Source organism: Aaosphaeria arxii, assembly GCF_010015735.1.
Source record: "Aaosphaeria arxii CBS 175.79 unplaced genomic scaffold BU24scaffold_5, whole genome shotgun sequence".
Lineage (NCBI taxonomy): Eukaryota > Fungi > Ascomycota > Dothideomycetes > Pleosporales > Aaosphaeria > Aaosphaeria arxii.
Window position 1 is genome coordinate 2,824,736 of NW_022983478.1, and position 16,297 is coordinate 2,841,032.

At 48.4% G+C, this 16,297-nt stretch overlaps 7 protein-coding genes across 7 annotated transcripts in view; 3 read left to right on the forward strand and 4 right to left on the reverse strand.

The window, feature by feature from the left end:
* Positions 1-338, forward strand: part of BU24DRAFT_229129 (putative kinesin) — a 3,427-nt gene extending 3,089 nt beyond the window's left edge. Inside the window, exon 4 of the mRNA XM_033522150.1 lies at positions 1-338. This exon is cut by the window's left edge and continues 1 nt beyond it. Coding sequence (XP_033383496.1) covers positions 1-202 — 202 coding nt within the window. The 3' untranslated portion in view covers positions 203-338.
* A 624-nt stretch (positions 339-962) lies between these two features.
* On the reverse strand, positions 963-3,648 carry BU24DRAFT_424050 (uncharacterized protein). Its single transcript, XM_033528405.1, has one exon. The coding sequence runs from the start codon at positions 3,579-3,581 to the stop codon at positions 1,452-1,454; it is 2,130 nt and encodes a 709-aa protein (XP_033383497.1). The 5' UTR covers positions 3,582-3,648; the 3' UTR covers positions 963-1,451.
* Positions 3,649-3,794: 146 nt separating this feature from the next.
* Positions 3,795-5,380, reverse strand: BU24DRAFT_424051 (uncharacterized protein). The gene has a single exon (XM_033528406.1). The coding sequence runs from the start codon at positions 5,310-5,312 to the stop codon at positions 4,218-4,220; it is 1,095 nt and encodes a 364-aa protein (XP_033383498.1). The 5' UTR covers positions 5,313-5,380; the 3' UTR covers positions 3,795-4,217.
* A 1,872-nt stretch (positions 5,381-7,252) lies between these two features.
* On the reverse strand, positions 7,253-9,314 carry BU24DRAFT_452026 (uncharacterized protein; the record flags this gene model as incomplete). Its single annotated transcript, XM_033531161.1, has 4 exons — positions 7,253-7,657; positions 7,720-8,588; positions 8,650-8,993; positions 9,241-9,314. The coding sequence occupies 4 exons, from the start codon at positions 9,312-9,314 to the stop codon at positions 7,253-7,255; spliced, it is 1,692 nt and encodes a 563-aa protein (XP_033383499.1).
* A 623-nt stretch (positions 9,315-9,937) lies between these two features.
* On the reverse strand, positions 9,938-10,654 carry BU24DRAFT_463877 (uncharacterized protein; the record flags this gene model as incomplete). The annotated part of the gene is made up of 4 exons (XM_033532168.1): positions 9,938-10,090; positions 10,158-10,330; positions 10,392-10,449; positions 10,505-10,654. 4 exons carry the CDS (start codon positions 10,652-10,654, stop codon positions 9,938-9,940), a joined length of 534 nt encoding a protein of 177 aa, XP_033383500.1.
* A 298-nt stretch (positions 10,655-10,952) lies between these two features.
* Positions 10,953-13,023, forward strand: BU24DRAFT_393469 (FAD/NAD(P)-binding domain-containing protein; the record flags this gene model as incomplete). Its single annotated transcript, XM_033525197.1, has 6 exons — positions 10,953-11,140; positions 11,245-11,258; positions 11,286-11,503; positions 11,551-11,857; positions 11,917-12,304; positions 12,386-13,023. 6 exons carry the CDS (start codon positions 10,953-10,955, stop codon positions 12,981-12,983), a joined length of 1,713 nt encoding a protein of 570 aa, XP_033383501.1. The 3' UTR covers positions 12,984-13,023.
* A 581-nt stretch (positions 13,024-13,604) lies between these two features.
* BU24DRAFT_482743 (Di/tri peptide transporter 2) lies at positions 13,605-15,691 on the forward strand (the record flags this gene model as incomplete). The annotated part of the gene is made up of 6 exons (XM_033533254.1): positions 13,605-13,648; positions 13,714-13,892; positions 13,952-14,530; positions 14,586-14,772; positions 14,831-14,903; positions 14,952-15,691. 6 exons carry the CDS (start codon positions 13,605-13,607, stop codon positions 15,558-15,560), a joined length of 1,671 nt encoding a protein of 556 aa, XP_033383502.1. The 3' UTR covers positions 15,561-15,691.
* Between the last annotated feature and the right edge of the window lie 606 nt (positions 15,692-16,297).

Genomic DNA, 16,297 nt, shown 5'->3' on the forward strand with positions numbered 1-16,297 from the left:
AGACACGCTGACCAGCATGGCTAATCTTGCTTGGACATGGAAAAGCTTAGAGAGAAGTGCTGAAGCTATAGGCTTGCTGCAGGAGTGCGTTCATCTACGCTGTCAGACTCTTCGAGCAGGGCATCCTGATCTAGTATCTTCTCAGGAAACCTTAGCTGAATGGGAAGCAGAGCAAGCAGGTAGAACTCTTGCGATAAGTTAATAATTCTGCTTTATACTATACGCACTCATTACCTTCTTAAGGCTGCGCTTACTATGGAATATATTAGAAATGTACTTGACAGCAGTCGAGGAAGTTGCAAGATTAGCACGAGTCATGTTAATACTAGCAAAGCTTAATACTGACGCAACGGTCATTCGCTCTGCAGACAAGGGATATCCTTGCGCGACATGGATCTGATAAGATCTCAGAACGTGCCAAAGGTGAGACCGGTTTTGCAGGGTACTGTATCCTGTTTGCAACTTTGCAACGTAAGTTATGTTGCTCAAACAGCTGGCATAGCAAACACGCTAGCTATAAACAGTAGCTGCTTCAATCCGAAGTACTACGTGCGGTGGCAAATTCTGCACAAATCTCCGTGCTGCACTAGAAGTAGAGCTGATAGTGACGTCTAAGTGGCTGGACTATAATTAGAAGCCTAGAAACTCCTAAATAAGATGTATTAGGGGTGCACGAATAGTAGGATGACACTGCTTTCGGAAAATCCTTTCTTGTTCGCAAATGTGGACCTGCTGGAAGGAAGGCGCTTAGGGCAACAATGCAGAAGTAATCTTAGAATAGGAACAGTACGTTACATAGAGCAGAGGCTATAATACCTGTGACATATCACAGATAGTTTAACATTAATGCATATCTGAGATAGCAAGCCAGCCAAGTCGAAGTACCCCTTGGACTTTTCGGCACGGAGGGTTTTTCGTTACGCAGGGACGGACGTTACCCCTGTTTATTTGATTCCAGAGCACTCTAAGCATAATTTGGAGGGCTACACATAAACACTAACATTTAGAACTGTGCATGCCAGGACGAATCACTTCTGCGACAATTTTCTCATGAATTCCGGGAGTTTCGCCGATGGATGGGGGCATCGAGACCCTGATGACGCCAATGTTTTAGCGTGCGAGGAACTGAAATATTCAGGCCTTTGTCAGCTCCATATTTTACCGCTACGCTCACTATGGACTGGCACCTGTGGCGCATAGAGTTTTCTTTCAGCACGTTTGCTATTGTCTACCTGTCCTTTGTGCATGGGTGCTGTGCCTCGCTGCCCATCCTCTGCCCATGACTGGACGACATCTCGTATTGCAAAGGCTTGTTGGCGTCCATCGTGTTTCTTCAGTAACAGCCTTTCACAACACCAACGATACTATTAGTAGAGATAGACTAGGCCCTAAATATTCGCCCTCGAGACGTACATGTCAATGTAAGTTGGACTGTACATTCACTATATACCTCATACCAAAGTAAACGTCGATTCGTCCCATTCGTAAACACGTTTTAGTCGACGGGAGTAGATAAGCAGAACCACACCTTCAATGCAGGACTTGTGAGGTCGATGCAATGTACAATTTCTTCGAGTAACCATGTTCTCTGGAGGGACAAATGTGTAGATGGAGCCGAGCTTGGGAGTCACCGAGAAGCCCACATCCGTCATAGCGGCCACGAACGCGTCCCAACTGATCGATCCGCGAGCCGCTGATGATCTTGAGAGCAGTAACAAGAAAACGTTGAAGGTGGTCGCCTTAACCTTGAATTTTGGCTGCGGCGGTGCGGGCCGTGCATTCGAAGAGGGAAAACCAGTAGCCTCGGGTACGATAGCGTAGGCGGATGAGTGTGCTGGCCTGGTCTTCTCTTTCTCTCTGCGTTGGTGATCGGACGACTCAGGCGCATCTGGGATGGTTGAAACCAGGTACCCCGCCCTGGGCTCGCTCGCTTTCGCCTTTGACTCGTAATACCGCTTGTGTAACTTTACGACACTGTCATCGACAAGCTCCTCATACAGAAAGCCAAGCTTTGTGCCCATCTTCTGATGAACATGACTATCGAGTGAGGCAAGGGCACCACTACTCATGCCCGGCTCCAGCAAGTTACCCATTGGGATGGCAAAGTCACCAAGATCTAATTCCTCTTTGAGCCGTCCGATTTTGGTCTCCAGATCCGAAACTCTGAGCAAAAAGGAGTCCTTTTGTTTTTTGTTAGCCGCAGGCAGTTGCTCCACTAATGATAGGGACTGGAGAAAAGTGACAATAATGGCGAGGTCACCTAGTGAGCTTAACTCTCGCTCGGCCATCTTGTCTTTTTCCAGGGGATGCGCTCGATGCAGGTCTTCCAACTTTTGGAGCCACGGAACGGAGCCGGACCAGTCCAAATTATCTTGGCACAATCGGAGCATGTAATAAAGTTGCGGGTTCTCTATCATCAGAGACTCCGGGTTGCGTTTCATGGAGACGCGCACGATACCATCCGTTCGCACCGTGGACTTGCGCTCGAACCACCTGTTGCCGCCCGAAAATACGGACACATTCCGTTTAAACAATACTTGGGCGCGCGTAAGTTCTAGGTAACATGTGTTGGATAGTTCCTGCAGAACCATGACTCGAAATCGCCTGTCAGGAGAGCTGTCTAGGAGAGCTAGAAGCTGTGATATGTAGTTCCAAGTAGCAGTTGCCTTCACGGCGCCATGAACAGCGTCGAGCACAGCCCCGCTGATATACCTGTCGGTGTGCACAGGCATCGACCGCCCCTTCTCGTCACCCACAAGCTCGGGCCGTGTGAAAAACCACAAGTTAACCTCGTGAGAGAGTACTGTGGGCTCGGTGGAGATCAGACTGATGTAATCCTCCCAGGAGGTTTTCTGTTCCTGGGAGCTGTCAACTAGTTCGGGGATCCCAAGCTTTCTGGGTGGAGAACAAAATGACAGTGTTGCCAGCGCTGCAGTCGCGACATCAGAGGTCCTGGTCGGACGCGTCGCCTTGGAACGAGTAGTAGATGCTGTGTCGAAGATGTCCTCGACGAAGATGTTCAGGAGCTGCAGGAGATAGTTTTGTCTCATAAGAACCAACTCGCCGATATCTTGAGGAATGATAAACCCTGCTTCGATGCCTGGCTTCATGTTTGTAAGAACTTCATCTTTCTTGCCCCGTGTGATTTTGTACGATTGGCCGTACTGCTTGTCGTCCAGGAAGAGAGTATAGCAATCCTTGTAGGTAGAAGCGTCTGAAAGCCGTAAACCGTTCCTTCGCATCGAATCAACTATGTACTCATGATCCCCACGGGCTCCGTCGACACCGCTGATGTACTGCTCCGTTAGTGAGGTAGTCGCTCTGTATTTGAGAATGTCGAGAAGGTTGTCGGAAGAGGGTCGAGTAAGATCTCGTAGATTCCACTCTGGTATAAAACTGCAAACACGACCTAGGCTTGTATCATGCGGATCTTTCAAAACAGAGCGGTCTCCAGACGCGTTTCTCAAGACATTCTCTCGTTCTTCCTGGCCAAGAGAGCGCCACATCTGCTCGATTCGGGAGCCATGGTGCTTGAATTTGCGCGCAAGGTCTTGATGGAGGGTTCTGACTATCTCATTCATTGTAAATTGAATAATAACAGAATAAGACTCGTTGAAGAATGGTAATTAGTTTTAGGGTACCAAAGATCTGGCTGTGTGGGAAGGTGGGGCATCGTAGAGGAGAGCTGACGCTAACCTGCCCTAGGCATAGCATGGGCAAGTATGATGGCTGCTGACAATGCATTACTGCGTGGCAAATACGGACCACTTCCAGATGCAAAACCTGCCACACGACTTCTACTCATTTTAGCCACGAAAACTAACTCCCCACTGCAAGATAACTATTCTATCGTTACGCAACTTTCAGTCCGGTTCAACTGCAATGTGTGATCGTAGTAATATTCATAAAGTGCAGTGTACCAGTCCGAAATCAAGGAATTCGGACGGAATCAGTTTTGAAGGCCCTTCTATTTCTATCATGTCTATGTCTATGCTATCTAAGTCTAAAATGTCCCAGTCTATAATGCCCCAATCTATATCTTCTAATTCTATAAAGGAACAACCTTCTAACCATAACGCCAAACCCGCGATGCCGAGTAGTTCTGTAACGATTCGAGCGGATATCCACCTCCCCTCTATAGCCGCGTCCAAAGAGACTTTCTATCATGATTTCGCAACTCCACCATGATCCATGGTACGACTAGTACCGACAACGTCCTACAACTCGGCCGCCCGTTCCAAGTACTTTCGCGGGACTGGAATGCTTCGCTTCGGATTCTTCTTCCCTTTGCCCTTGCCTTTCCCCTTGCCTTTTCCTTTATCGTCTCCTTTGGGAGTGGGAGCAGGCGTCACCTTGCTGCCATTGGCTTTGGAAGTGTTCGCTTTGGGTTTGCCGGTAGAAGACGTAACCGCGCCGCTATTAGTCTTGGTAGCGCTCTGTTTTCCTTTGCTTGTGGCAGAAGACTTGGTTGTGCCGCTCTTGGTCTTGCTACCACTCTTTGACGTGCTTTTGGCGGAGTCACCTTCCAGTTTACCCTTGTCCTGATCAAAGCCTTTGTTGTTTTTGGCAGCGATGTCTTTCTCCGAGAGCATCTTCTCCTTGCCAGTGACACCCTTCTTGATCTTGTTCTTTGCGACAGTGACTTTGAACTTTTTATCGTCTGCCTTCTTAGGGAAATTGCACGACATTGACCATGGGAACTTTTCAGCGACTGCAGATGTAGCAGCAGATGGGCTGTCAGTAATGGAAGATTGTTCGACCTCTTCCGTGGCTGTTGCCGCCTCTGCGGAACTATCGCCTGTATTGTTCGGTGGGCTGCTTTCTGCTGCCGAACTGTCGCCTGATTCTGTCGGTGGGTCACTGGCAAAAGATGGCTCAGTGTCCAATGAGCCGCTCTTCATAGATGTCTCGGGTTCCGATGAGCCGTTTTCCGATGCTGCTTCGGTCGGCGATGCTTCGCTGTCCACAGCTTCCTCGGTGGGTGATGCCTCGCTTTCCACAGCTTCCTTGGTCGGTGATGTGTCACTCTCTAAGGTCTCCTCTGTTTCTTTTGGGTCCTTCTTCTTGAAATCTTCAGCACCTGGTACGTCTTTTTCGAGTACTGGCTGAAGTGGCGGGTTGCCCATCATTAACCTCTTGGCCTTTGGACCAGGTGTCTGTTTTGATGGCTTTTTCCCTTTCTTGGATGTCGTCTTGCTTGCTGGTGATGCACTCTTAAATGGAAGCGCCTCAACACCACCGGAAACACACACTGTTTGGGCTTCCTCATTGAATCTCTGGCAGCCCGTCGAATCACTGCCCTTCTTGGGCATAATAGTACTGCATGGAGATAGGAAGCCCTTTTGCTTATTGTCGAGCTGTCCATAAACAGCGAAGGAAGATTTATCCAAACTCCACTTCTTCTGAACCGCATAGACCATGTTTGCCATCTCGGCGCATATACCGTTGAATGATTTACGGTCGATATGGCATGCGTTGATGTAGCTCTTTGTGTACGAACCGCCACCCTTGATGCTTGAATGGAACAAAAGGTTTCCTCCGGCTTTCTTTCCATCAGAAGGATAGAATGCCACTGACATGGTAGTAGGACATTTCTTGGTGTCCTTTCCACAGTTTTTCTCCATTGTGGTAAATGCCTCTTTGGCTAGGGACTTCAGCTCTTTTTCGGATGGACTAAAGGTGATGCTGGAATGTCCCTGCCAAGCCTGACCTCCACCGGGGAGATTGGCATTCTTGGAGACGTAACCAGCCGCAAAGGCGGTACAGGGTAAGATGACGAAAACGGCGAGTCCCTTCATGGTTGTATGAAATGCTTCTACGGGCCAGCCCGAAGTAATACGCGAATGTCAATCCGATAGGATTGATCAGGTGGAAATCAACAGTGTCGCTTTGGAAGTGATGATATGTTTGTGTGTAAATGGTTGGATGAATTGACTGCCGCTGGACTATTGGGTTTGAAGTAATTGTTGATCGGGTTATAGAGTTAAGCATCTGAGAACTGGATCAAGTTAAATAGCAAGCAAGTGAACAGCAAAGTCTCAACAATCTTAGCATTCATAACAACTTTCACATCCGTCAACAACACGTTGACTACCTCTAATTGATGGGTTGGAAGACATAAACACCGGTGTTCCGCGGCGAGGGAGCATCACATCTACAGTGCCCTATTCCCATCGAAATGCTGAGTACCATTAGCCAGTGTTGACAGATGATCAAGAGCGCTTGCGCCCTCAGGAATGATTCCGCATTGGAGTGTATCTTGTTCCAGCATATTCACGTTTGAACATGGAACTAATACGCCAGATCGGCCTCATCATCTTAAAGACAGTGACGTTTCACTGCGAGATGGGACACTATTCCATTTGCCTTAAAAACACTGATCATGGCTGGACGATACCGTAGAGCATATAACCCAATTATGCACAATAAGCAGGATTGCAAGCGGAACGGTTCATGACGTTGCAGTTCTGATGTTCCTGCACTCAAGCGGCGCGCACAAGGTAATATAGTAACATTGCGGCGTTTACAGGCAACGATATCAAACAGCGTGCACGAGCTCGAGATCCATGGCGGAGATCACGTTCGCTCGAAACAAATTGTAAGCGGATGGCAGAATCCTTGAAGAATTCGAATCGCTGTGCGATGCTCTAAACAACAAGCAACAAGCAAGAAGGTCTATCACGCAATGAGCGCCATAGTAGTACAGGCGATAAACAAAATCGGATCGCGCCAATTCCAACCTGCTACACTGTCAAGCAGGCAATAATAGAAGCTGCATCTGTTCTAAAATCCCAATGTAATGGGCTCGAAGGAACTCTTGCGGACTGCGCATGGTATCACAGTGAGGATTTCGGAATACTGTATGTGAGAGGCATGTCCTTACGGAACTTCATTGTCAATGTACATTAGAGACACCTCGCTTAATGCTGAAAACATTCAGAGTAGCCACGTTCTAGTTGGAGGACGTCTTTTTATTATTGTTTATCGGTGCATTGAGGGACGACTTCCCGCAATGTCCGCTGGTGCCGCATGAGGGGCGATGAGGGGCGAGGTGTTCGGGTCTACGCCACAATATTATACAACCTCCAAATTTGGCGAGAATCCAGAACATTGTGGCGATCAGAGCTTGTGCGACATATGTAGCAACATACTTGATTGATGAGAGAATGTTGGTACTCTCTTTGATCAATCTTAGAATGCATTCGGGGGGGAAATATGGACGTCCCATGAGCAATTCTGAATGGTCACCGATCTAGAGGCCCTTCGCATTCCCACGAGTTTGCCAAGAAATCTGTTCCTGCGCCTCCAGGTCTGATGACCAATTCATCTCTGTGAATAAGTGCTGCGAGAAGAAATCGTCGAAGCAGGCATCGTCACCCGGGATCGTTGGAGCAACTGAGCTGGCCGTGGCTGTAGAAGCAGACTGACTTTCCCCCTCGTGCAGAGGCTGCAAAATGTGCGTCGTGACACTCAAGGTGATATCGGCGGAAGCTTTCCCATTGCTATTGGGATTCGGAGAGTTTGACTTATTTGGAGTTGTTGGAAGGAGGCTATTGTCTAAAAGTTCCCACAGTATAGAAGGTTGAAATGCGATAACCGCATCGCCGCTGCCACGGGTTTGTCCCGAGACGCCTCGAAGATACTCCAGCAGTTTGACCTATCGATGTTGTCAAAAAAGAAATACTTTCCAAAGTTAACTAACTTGATAAAATCACATACCTTTCGTTCCATATGGGGCCACTTCATAGCTGCTGTCTTTACAAATGATTCGCAGATATTGAAGCACTCGTCCGCCTTTGATGCAGCTGCCTTGTCAGGTGCAGACCTGAACACCCAAGCGACAGTGGCCGTCGCAGCAACTAGTGTTCCCGATAGAGGGTCATGAACATCAAACCGCAGAGCCTCACACATCTGGGCTAGACGGCTGACCCATCGGGCGTGATACTGTGCTTGGTCAATGACGCTTTGCATGAACAACCTTGGGGGCTGGCGATGGTTCATGTCGCGGAGGCCGGCAATGTGGATGAATGGGTGGCTCAGAACTGCTGATGTAGCGTGGGTGGTCAGTTGCATAAGAATCCAGGGCCGCCAGTATTTGATGTTTTCCGAAATTGTATCTACGGTCTGATCCAGGAATCCCGCATTTTTGAAGAGATGATCTAGGGCCGTTTGATCCTCAAACACGTACATTTGCTGAGTGAGCTCCGTGTACCGTGATGTAGGTAACCACGGCCGCTCTGGTTTGCGGCATCGGATGCCATGAACATAGGACATAACATCACCCCAGATGGAAACAGCGTGCAAAAACGACGAAGTGATCCCGGAAACCCGATCAATTTTCTCTTTCGTGTTTGCTAACAGCGAAGGAGATGTATTGTCGGGATATCTTGGTTGGATGACACAGCGATCCAGTATCGAGCATTGTGCAGAAAAGCATTTCTCAAGAATGTAAACGCTCCAGAAGCAGCCGCTACTTTCATTCTCGGTACTGTGAAATCCGTCGACAACTTCCCGCCGGTTCCAGCTGAAGCTTGCCTCAAGTCGGGCAGCAAGACCGATTGTTCCCCATGCCCTCGCGGTCTTGAGGACTTGGTGCCATTTGTCAGCGGATTGTCCACCGTAAAGTAATATGGATGCCTATTCTAGTACCTTTAAGATCATGCAGTACCAATAGACAAAGAGATTGGACCACATCCAGGTCTGTCGGCCCCTCCAGTGCTATCGGCACGAGGTCTGCATATGCAGAGCTAGCGTAAAGTTCGGCGCATTCAACGTCTCTCCCCCGAAAGAACGGGTGACTGGAGAACTGCAATGTCAGTGCCAGGAAGCTTCGCCGGAGAGGCTGAGAACACATCTGAATCCGGCTACAAAGACCTTCAATCTTGAATAGAGGCAATGGTTTGATGGCAATTTCGGTGTTGTACACCCCGACGAAATGGTCCAGGACGTCTGAAGGTGGTTCAGGACTGCGCAATTTTAACTTTGTCCACTGACTAGTATGACCAGAGACTCACAGTGTTGTTCGAAGGAAAGGCCCTGGTGATGTCTCAGATATCCTGAGGGGCGCACCATCGAGGCTGCCAGTGCTTACTATGTCATCCAACACTTCGCTTGGCTGGAGTGGCGATCCTATAGACATACTCGACCCGCGCGTATGCTGCTCTCTGAGAGATCTTTGCATCATAATATGTCAACATCGGCCAAGCTCAATAGCGAATTTTACACGAACAGCTCACCTACTGTATGACGTCGTAGATCTGACTGACTTGTGATTCGAGCTTCTTCAACCGTTCTTTAGAGTCCCTCCTGTCCATTCACGTTAGAAATTAGCAAATTGACATGTTTAAGATCAAGCCTTACTTTTTCACCATTCCTCGTGGCTTCTCTGTTCTAGCCGGATGCTGCTCTCGAGCGAGATATATGCACGCCTGGCCCAATCGCTGACAAAATGTACACGTCGGTCTTTCGCCATCACATTTGGTCTTCTTGCGCCTACGACCGTACGCCGTGTCAGCAGGCTCAGTTGCCAGCTCTCCAGAAGTTGGATGCGAACGAACCTACAAGGCTCGCAAGAGTTGCGAAGCCGGGGTTCAGAGGTGCTCATTCGATTATCCGGTTAATATGATGTTTCTCAGGTATAAGCTGCTAGTCCAGATTGGCAGTCAGGGACGGAGTTTTAGAAGATACTGCAATTCTCCGGGCACTGATCAGTTATATTGTAGAGTACTGTCCTCTATCTCTACAGAGGCTAGATAACGCTAAATCCCAAACCTAAAGCTTCATTCAGAAATCAAGCGCGGCTATTGTAGTATTAGCTTCCCGCCTTATTTTGCTTGCATGTGCAATATTGGCAAGCAATGACGCGATCTTTTCTATAGAATCCAAAAATCTGCGACATGAGTTCGTTGTCTCCACCCAACCCCAGGTCTAGCGGCTATCATGACTCGCTACTGCTCCACAGCTTGATGAGCGTCCCTCCCTCGCCTTCGACTGGGTCTGCGGCGGGCAAAGGCACGCAGGAAATTTCATTTTTTAGTTCGGTCATAATACCCAGCTTATCGCATCGCTGACTTGTCCATTGTGGAGAGCCCTAGAGGTGTTAATCGCATGTTGTGATCAAAGAAGGCCTAAGCTAAGAGAAGAAGTTGAGATCTCACATCTGGATACACCCCGACAAAACGGTAATCCTCAGTCATGGTAACATTCATATGCGATACTCCGGCTGGGATAACAATGACATCCCCAGCGCGGAGGGCGATTGTCTGGCCACCAGAAGACCCGTCAAGTTGCCCGCGACCAACGAGCATAGTTGTCGTGCCGACAACAACGCCTGCTATGAGTCAACAGTTGAAGCATCAAGACAAAATCGTCCATGAGACAGACGCACTAACCATAGCATTCATGAGTGTTGGGATGGAAGTGGTGGACCTCGGTTCCTGGCCAGAACCCCTAGAGACTGTCAGTGAGCCTCGCGATTGGGAAAGCATTCGCGGGTTAGATTCACCTTCTTTTGCCATTTATTGGCCTCTAGAAACTGCGTAGTACTGTCTTCCGCGTGAGGTTCAGGCAAAACATCGCGGTACACAATGACCGGCAGTTTATTGTTTGGCACATATGTCGTCGGAGGGAGTACAAAATGCTCAACAATTGCCATACTAAGCGTTGGCTGAGAGAGGAACAATGGTTTATCGCCGTGGGACAAGGGTGCAATTGTCTTTGAGCTTTGTATTTGGCTGGCCTGCCACGGGAACCATTGTCACTAGTAGGAAGTTGCGCCATCTGGAACGCGGAAAACCGACACGATGACCACGGACTCCGTGTGGAACTTTGTGCTCACGACTCATAACCAGTGGTGGTTGACTTTGCGCCACATATAGGCATGCGAATAGTATCCTAGAATTCGCAAGTCGGCAAGTCATCTTGCGACATTACTGCGATATTTCAACTACGCAATGGGTTCTGTAGATTATCCAATTGACACACGAGCGGTAGACGAGAGTCGCCCCATCAAAGTCGTGTGCATCGGGGCTGGAATTTCAGGTATCCTCACTGCTATTCGATTTCCACAGCGCATCAAGAACCTGCAATTGGTCGTTTATGAAAAGAACGAAGGTCCGGGCGGCACATGGTTTGAAAACAAGTGAGTAAACTCCCTACAAAAACATCTATCTACCTTCATTTCATAAGCAGCTGTAAAGCTGACCAAAGTTAGCTACCCCGGAATTTCATGCGGTGAGTGCTTAGGGAAAGGATCTCCAGTACAATACATTGATCAAACCCTCTAGATATTCCTTCTCATGCCTACCAATACACGTTCGAAAACAACCCTAATTGGTCTCGATTCTATGCTCCTGGGTCCGAAATCTTGGACTATCTCAATCATGTAATCGATAAGTATGGTGCTCGAAAGCACATGAAATTTAAGCACGAGTTCAAAGGCGCCCGCTGGAGCAAGAAAGATGGCAAGTGGGACGTCGAGCTACTTAGACACACTGATGGCAAGGTGAGCCGACTAATTTCAGAGCGCCTGGTTGTCTACTGACAAAGAAGATAATGCACGACACAGCAGATGTCGTTATCAAAGCCACATGCACGCTCAACAAGTGGAAATGGCCAGATATTCCTGGGCTCAACAGCTTCAAAGGCACACTTCTGCACTCTGCAAACTGGGATAAGTCTTTTGATGCTACTGGAAAGACACTGGCCGTCATTGGAAACGGATCGACTGGTATTCAAATCGTCCCAGCACTTCAGCCCAAGGCGAAGAAAATCACCTCCTACATTCGTTCCAAAGCGTGGGTGTCCCCGACAGGGCCATACACAAAGTTGGTCGCTGATCATGGAGGCGACGAGAATTGTAAGTCGATATGACCGGCCTTGCTGAGAATTATGACATCTAATCATTAGGGATTGTAGTCTTGCACTCGAAAGAGGAGAAGGCCGCCTTGGCACAAGATCCTTCCACCCTCCTCGGCTTTCGGAAGGAAATCGAGGAAGTTTTACATCGAAGCTACCTCGGAATATTCTCCAACTCCAAAGCGCAAGCGGATGCTTCAGCGAAGCTGGAGGCCTTAGTTCGAGAGAAGATGGGCGCAAAGCCTGGATTATTCGAATTGCTTAAGCCTGAATGGCCGGTAGGCTGTAAGAGATTGGGTGCATCGCCAGGGTATCTCGAGTCTATTATCCAGGAAAACGTCGACATTGTTACATATGGAATCGAGCGAGTGACACCAACAGGAATTTTGGATAACAGTGGCGTGGAGCGTCCAGTGGATGCCATAATCTGCGCCACCGGGTTCGATACGTGAGTTTGGCTCCCCAACCACCCTCATTCTTTCCCTGTTGTCTTATGGTATCCCGGTGAACAATGCTCACGTGTAACTAGCTCCCTTCGGAACTCCACCACTCCTTTTATAGGTCATGGAAGGATCTCATTAGATGAGGTCTGGACGCCGGAGCCAGAGGCATACCTGTCGATTATGCCTGTGAAGATGCCAAACCTTTTCCTTTATCTGGGGCCAAACGGTGCGCCGAATTCGACCATGATAGTCATGATCGAGTTCCAGTGCGAGTACATGATTAAGTGTGTCCAAAAGCTGCAGAGGGAGCACCTAAAATGGATGGTTCCCAAAGTCGAGGCAAAAGACGACTTCGTCAAGTATGCCGACAAGTTTTTTGACAAGACGGTCCTGACCGAAAGTTGTGCATCGTGGTTCAAAAGTGGTGGACGGAGTGATGGTAGAATCACCGCTATGTGGCCAGGCTCACTGGTGCATGCATGGAAGATCTATGAGAATCCTAGGTGGGAAGATTTTGAGTATGGAGCAATGCCGGCAACGGAGGATAATAGATTGGCGTGGTTTGGGAATGGCCTCACGTTGAGCCAGGTCCATGGGACCTCTGCCACGGCGTATCTTGACCATGTCGACACGCCGCCTGTAGATTCCGACTGGCTACAAAGCAAAGGTAAAGGGGTAATATGAAGCGAAATGGCGTTCGTCTAGTTAGGTAGCTGAATACTACAGTATAAGTGTGTAGATTGGCAAAGTTAACCCGGTTGAGCTTGTTGGTATATCAAAACATACGATTATTCGCAGTATGCATGTCTCCATAGTACGATGGACAGCAGTTAAGATTTGTCTTGGGTATGCCGAGAAGAGCGCAAGTCGCGGCTGTGGCGCATCACCATGTGAATGCTTGCGTTGCTTAGTTCTACATCGAATTTCCATTAATCGTGACAATTTACCGATGTGTCTACTCCTTATTCATTGTACTTAACGCTCCGTGGGAACGGCACAAAGCTTATCTCCTCTTCGGGTGCGCGTGCCCGTCTCTTAACTAGTGCCTTACCCACGACAAACAACCATAATTATCAGCACGCAATTGCTGGTGTCGATTGTCAATTGGGCTATTCTTCGTCGCTGTTTTCCGTGAATCCGTCCCCACACCTGCTCATCTGTATCTTTGGCAGTTCGGACCCAGATGATATATATTGATCACAAAAATATCGCAAAGATGAGTTGCAAGTACAAGTGGGCGAAGTTGGACCAGTTGCACCCTTCATAAATTTATTCATTCCCACCTCGGCAGTGAGTTGCGTCGCAATGGCTAGCTACAATGACTTCCAAGACAGCAAGAATCCAGTCAAGTGAGTTGTATTGCATTTGAAGCGCTTTCGTAGAGCTACATCGACTGAACAATTCTTTTATGTAGGGCATATATCGCCGAAGATGACAATGAGATCGGGCGCACTGCAGATGGTGGTGAGCCGAATCAACATGAAAAGTCGACTTTGCGCATAGTCAGCGACAGAATTCCACTGGCAGCCTGGCTCGTTTGCGTCGTCGAGACAGCTGAACGATTCACCTACTATACCCTCTCAGGGCCCTTCCGTAAATTTTCCCTTATTGTCGCGCAGTGTGATTGATACTTTGTCTAATAGGATACTCAGAAAACTACATGCAGAACCCTTACGGCAACAAGCTCAACCCCGGTGCACTTGGCCTGGGCCAGGCCAATGCCAGCAGCATTTCCTATGGCTTCATGTTCTGGATGTACCTCACACCTATGATTGCCGCCTACATCGCCGATTCATACCTTGGGCGTCTGCGCACCATTAACATCGGTGCGGGTTTGTACCTTTGTGGCCTTACGATCCTATTCATCACTTCCCTGCCCTTCTCGCTGGAACGGGGAGCCGGTCTTGGTGGTTTTATTACGTCCTTGTTCCTTATCGGTACCGGTGCTGGGTTCATTAAAGCCAATGTCGGCATTATGATTTTCGAGCAGTATACCGAGACGAAGCAGAAGGTCTCGACCCTCAAATCAGGCGAGAGAGTCATTGTCGATCCGCAGACGACCATCTCCAACATTTATATGATCTTCTACAATGTTCTTTGTCTGGGATGTCTCTCGGGTATACCGGCAACGTATATTGAGCACCGCGTCGGGTTCTGGGCTGCCTTTTTGGTGCCTTTCTGTGTTTTCTGGATCGCCGTCATCACGCTCCTTCTGGGACGGAAGACCTATGGTGAGTCAAGAGATCTTGACGGCGGAAAGTGGCACATATACTGACCCATATCAAGTGCAACGAGTTCCTGAGCCTGTTGTCGGCAAGGCTTTCACCATCTTCCGCATTGCCATCAAGAATGGCTTCAATATGGATGCGGCAAGACCTTCTTTCCAGGCCGAACATGGCGGTACAGATGTCATCACCTGGGACGATAAGTTTGTCACCGAGTTGAAGCGTAGTCTCTATGCCTGTAAGGTTTTGTAAGTAAACGAAATTCTCGACCATTCCGCGAACTAAGCCAAACTAACACCCCGTCAGCATTCCCCAGCCCATAGCTTGGCTGTGTTACCTGCAAGCCGTCAACAATCTCGTTTCTCAAGCCGGAACGATGGTAAGTCGCTTTTAATCGGCAATTGGTCAGATTCTAACGTTACTCCAGGAACGGCACGGCCTTCCCAACGACGTCCTCTACAACTTTACTCTAATCATTGAGATTGTGCTAATTCAAGTTTTCCGGACGATGCTTTACCCCTTACTCCGCAAATGGCACGTCGGCATTGGGCCCATCCGCCGCATTACCGCTGGCTTCATTGCAGGAACATTGGCCATCGCATGGGCGGCTATCGTCCAGAAGATAATCTACTCTGCCGGTCCTTGTTACAACTCACCTCTCACTTGCGACGCCAGCGAGGACGGCACCGTTCCCAACCGCGTCCACGTCATGCTCCAGTTCCCCTCCTATGTACTCTTCGCGCTCTCCGAAATTGGGTTTGCAATCACGGCAAGCGAATATGCCTACACTAAAGCACCCAAGGGCATGAAGGGAATCATCGGGTCTATAAACTACCTGACAGTTGCAGTCGCTTCTTTACTCGGTATGGCTATCTCCCGCACGGCGGTTGATCCTGGATTGACGTGGCTTTATACGTCTCTCGCGGTCGTGTACTTTGTTGTCACTGCCTTGTTTTGGTATTTCTGTCGCGGGTATGATAAGCTTGAGGACGAGCTGTTTGATCTGGACAATGAAGATAACGCGAGCAACACCTAGAATCATTAAAGATTTGATTTTTCGGCTCTCTAAAAGCACTTTGATCTTGCTAAGATTCTTTACGTTGCTCGTTTGAGAGGAGGGGATTGCTTTGCTTGCAGGGATATATCATTACTCCTCCAGAATGGTCGCTTCAATTTTCCACTAGAACTACTTAATAAAATTGGGAGTAGTAAATAACCTGGAATAATCTCTGCACTCTCTTCTCTACTTATAAATAACACTATGTTTGAGAAGGCGGTGATAGGCGCGCGGTTGCGGAACCTCCAATACGAGTGCTTATGAGCGCCGCCTAACGCCAAAGGCTTTTGCGCGCCACGGCCGGCTTTAAGATTGAGGGATGGGGAGGAAGGACGGGGTGATTGAGCAACGCTGGGCAAGATCTATTGATAATACTTCTGAATACCTAAGGGGTGGTAGTGAAAATGAATAGTAATCCAATTGAAAGGGCTTAAAGAATGCGTAAGGGAGTACATTATAATAGCTAATAGGTACTGGTTGCTGAGAACGATATGCCTTAGTTACCTCGGTACCAAGATAGGTAGTTAGTATGAACATCGGTACATACTTAAGAAGAAGGTAGAAATTATCGAAGAACTGCCGTCACACATGCTAAGCAGGGAAAACAACCTTCTTTAAAGGGCGAAAGACGATAAAGAGTATATGGAAAAACCTTCACTGCCCGCGCATCCATTCATCTCGAATGGATAAACAATCTCGCGGAATGCCGAACATAG

Bases quoted from the DNA above. Each gene is read 5' to 3' on its own strand.
- BU24DRAFT_424050 (XM_033528405.1), bottom strand. From the start codon at position 3,581: ATGAATGAGATAGTCAGAACCCTCCATCAAGACCTTGCGCGCAAATTC.
- BU24DRAFT_424051 (XM_033528406.1), bottom strand. From the start codon at position 5,312: ATGCCCAAGAAGGGCAGTGATTCGACGGGCTGCCAGAGATTCAATGAG.